Here is a 2,896-nt window from a genome sequence, read left to right as displayed (position 1 = left end):
AAGTTGTCAAAAGTGAAAATGAGCTGTGAATAATAAGTTTTTAAATATATGATGTGTAAAGCATCCTAATCAATTAGATTTAATGGGACAAATTTAAATGATTTTCATTAAATGCAAATGGTAAATTTACAAAATTGGGTATGTTAGATTAGATATAAGCCTTAGCTACTCGAGCACTCAAATTTTGTTGATAGGCATGTGGTATTTTAGCAATAATATTTTAGCCAACCCGAACTTCTCTTAACTTTGGTTCTGATAAAGAGATTTTTTTTTTCCGTTTAAATTTTCAGTTATATAGACATACAATGTTTTTTCAGCTACTTTACGTTACTGCTGGGAAAATAAACATTATTCTAAGAGAGATTTTATTGAAGAAAAAAAATATACATTTTTTTATTTTTTATTAATAAATACTTTTTAACGTTGAAGAATTAAATTTGAAAGGTCTATTGTGTAATTCGAAATGCTTTGGTAGGAATAGAAAAAAATAATTTTTGATGGAGAAGAAAATAGGTGAATAAAAACAGGTGAGCTTAAAAGTGGTACAATATCTTCTTGCTCATTAAACTCGTAGATGTGGCAAAGCTGAGACAGCCTGCAAACAGGATTTTGCTCATCAAAGGGTAGTAAACAATGTCGACCAATTTTTTAGGTTACCAAAGGATTAGATAGATCCCTTTCTTATTGATGCTTATTCATTTTTCTCGACAGAAGAGGAGAAGAGAGACTCGTGGCACTACAGCCACCCACTCGCAACTATTACGACACCCCAAAGACAACGTAGGAAATGAGACCTAAGAGAGGAAATTTACCGCACAGCAGCCGGTTCAATAGTAGCTTATGACCAACATGCTCTTAACGACACTACGCACGCAATACTTTACCCAAGCTTCGCACTCATGCCCTCGCCCCCATTATTACGCTTTGCTTTGCCTCAGTTGGAGGGAACTTGGAACTTGTCGAATCGGGCTCCGATCTCGTTTAGTTTCTTCAGTCCGATCAAACTGTTGAACTCCTCGAAGGTGGTCAGCTTGTGGAGTTGGTCTCGGCTGGTGCCTTCCTCCTTCATCACTTTGAGGACGTCGATCAACGCGCGAGCCGACGCGTAGACGGCGGTGGTGGAGTGCACTATGAGGTGGAATCCCAGTTCCTTGAGCTCCTGTGGCGTGTGCAGTGGGGTGTACCCACCCTCCAGCATGTTGGCAGCCCTGAAACCATTGGTGCGCTTGCAGACCTCCCTCATCTCGTCGTCGCTCCGCGGTGCCTCCACGAAGCACGCATCTGCTCCCGCCTGCACAAGGTCAAGCAGAGAGTATGCTCGTCAGAGAAGCCAATCCGACGGAATTGGAGCTTCGATCGATCGATATTTGCATGAACAGAGTAATCGATGGATACCTCCATGTAGAGGTTAGCCCGAGCAATGGCGTCAGATAGGCCACCGGCGGTTGCACGAGCATCAGTTCGAGCGATGAGAAAGAAGTCAGAGTCCCCAATGGCTTCTCTTGCGGCTGCTATCTTTGCGGCATGCTCATGAGCAGGTATCACCTAACATAACCGCAGTTTAATGCATATTATATACGGTGGGATAATGTAAGAAGAGTTGATGTATGTTTCCCAGCTCAGTCGTACCTGTTTACCCTGCATATGTCCTGGTTGCCAGAGAAACAGAGAAGAAAAATACCAGTGAGATGGATGGATTCCATAGAAAACAACTCGAGTATACATAGTAGCAGAAAGAAACCAGAAGGATCTGAGAGTTAAAAGATCGATGTTCTCTTACCGCACTTCTTCGGCCAAACTTGATCCTGGAATCAAGATGAAGGTGGAGAAAAATTAGATTTGGAACTTGGAACGAGTCAGAGCATGGTGGTGGCAATGATCATTTTATGTATGTCAGGGCGGGGGCGTAGTGGTACCTCAAGAAACAAGCCAGCGGCACCGGTACCAATTATATCTCGAACAGTCCTTTGGACATTGAGAGCATTGCCACCTCCGGTGTCTGTAATATTAATTTAATTTAGTTGAGATATATTGCAAATAAATAAAATTTGTCGGGGCTACCAAATCATTTACTCTGCCCACATACTTTTACTCCCCTTAGTTTATCCAATTGCATTCGATCTTCAGTTATCTTTTTTCTTAATTTTGGAGATGCGCAAGAAATCTAATACATTAAAAGCCGACCTTTTTTTACCGAGGACCAAATTAAGAAGAAAATATTACCGGCATCAACGATGAAGGCAACGTTAGGAGCTGCCGCGCAAATAGCTCGAGCTGCGTCCGCCATCTCCGGCGGCCTTTGATTATTTTACCATGAAGAGAGAGAGGGAACAAAATTAGTATAAAATGAAAGAAAATAAATGGCACGCGGTAAAGAAAGTTAGACGGCAGAGGGAGATACGTGAGGAGGCCGATGTCGGGCATGCCGAGGCGGGAGGCGGAGACGGCGTAGCCGGAGACGAAGCCGGCACGGAAGCCCAGGCTCTGGAGGACGGCCGCAGAGAGCGCGTCGTAGATCCCCGGCATCAGCACGATGCCTTCCTCCTCGATGAGGCGGTGCATGCGCGTCTTCCTGGGGCCGGTCACCGCCACCCTCACCGTGGAGTCAGCCATCTGTGCCGGTTCCACTTACTACCGAGGAGTCTTCTTGGACTGTTGGACGTGGATGCAGAATGGTGGAGAACCAGTGGGCCGGGTTTTATAGCCGGTGCAAGGTGGGGTGTGTCGTCATTCCGCTCCCGCGGAGGACGGTAAGCCGCCTTCCGGGCCCACGCCAATGGCGGATATCGCGTTTTGGGCTCGCCCCAGATCTGATTCCGACCGACCGCGTCGTGGAGGCCACCAGAAAGCAATTTGGCGGGCGAACCAGTCATTTAAATATACACAGAGCCCGACG

The 2,896-nt window shown here is 45.5% G+C and overlaps 1 protein-coding gene across 1 annotated transcript; it reads right to left on the bottom strand.

Moving 5' to 3' along the window:
* Positions 1-528: 528 nt before the first annotated feature.
* On the bottom strand, positions 529-2,684 carry LOC135625930 (carboxyvinyl-carboxyphosphonate phosphorylmutase, chloroplastic-like). The gene is made up of 7 exons (XM_065131083.1): positions 2,402-2,684; positions 2,224-2,297; positions 1,917-1,999; positions 1,781-1,805; positions 1,630-1,649; positions 1,396-1,545; positions 529-1,291 (listed from the first exon to the last, which is right to left on the bottom strand). Exons 1-7 carry the CDS (start codon positions 2,611-2,613, stop codon positions 935-937), a joined length of 921 nt encoding a protein of 306 aa, XP_064987155.1. The 5' UTR covers positions 2,614-2,684; the 3' UTR covers positions 529-934.
* Positions 2,685-2,896: the final 212 nt, after the last annotated feature.

The sequence above is a fragment of the Musa acuminata genome, chromosome BXJ1-3 (genome assembly GCF_036884655.1).
Source record: "Musa acuminata AAA Group cultivar baxijiao chromosome BXJ1-3, Cavendish_Baxijiao_AAA, whole genome shotgun sequence".
Lineage (NCBI taxonomy): Eukaryota > Viridiplantae > Streptophyta > Magnoliopsida > Zingiberales > Musaceae > Musa > Musa acuminata.
This window is presented reverse-complemented; position numbering and strand designations above follow the sequence as displayed.

What these genes read in the sequence shown, in the direction of transcription:
- LOC135625930 (XM_065131083.1), bottom strand. Translation starts at nt 2,613, where the DNA reads ATGGCTGACTCCACGGTGAGGGTGGCGGTGACCGGCCCCAGGAAGACG. An exon ending in CCGCTGGCTTGTTTCTTGAG is followed by an intron (nt 1,806 to 1,916) that starts GTACCACTACGC and finishes TCTTGATTCCAG; the next exon opens with GATCAAGTTTGGCCGAAGAA. An exon ending in GGGCTAACCTCTACATGGAG is followed by an intron (nt 1,292 to 1,395) that starts GTATCCATCGAT and finishes GACCTTGTGCAG; the next exon opens with GCGGGAGCAGATGCGTGCTT.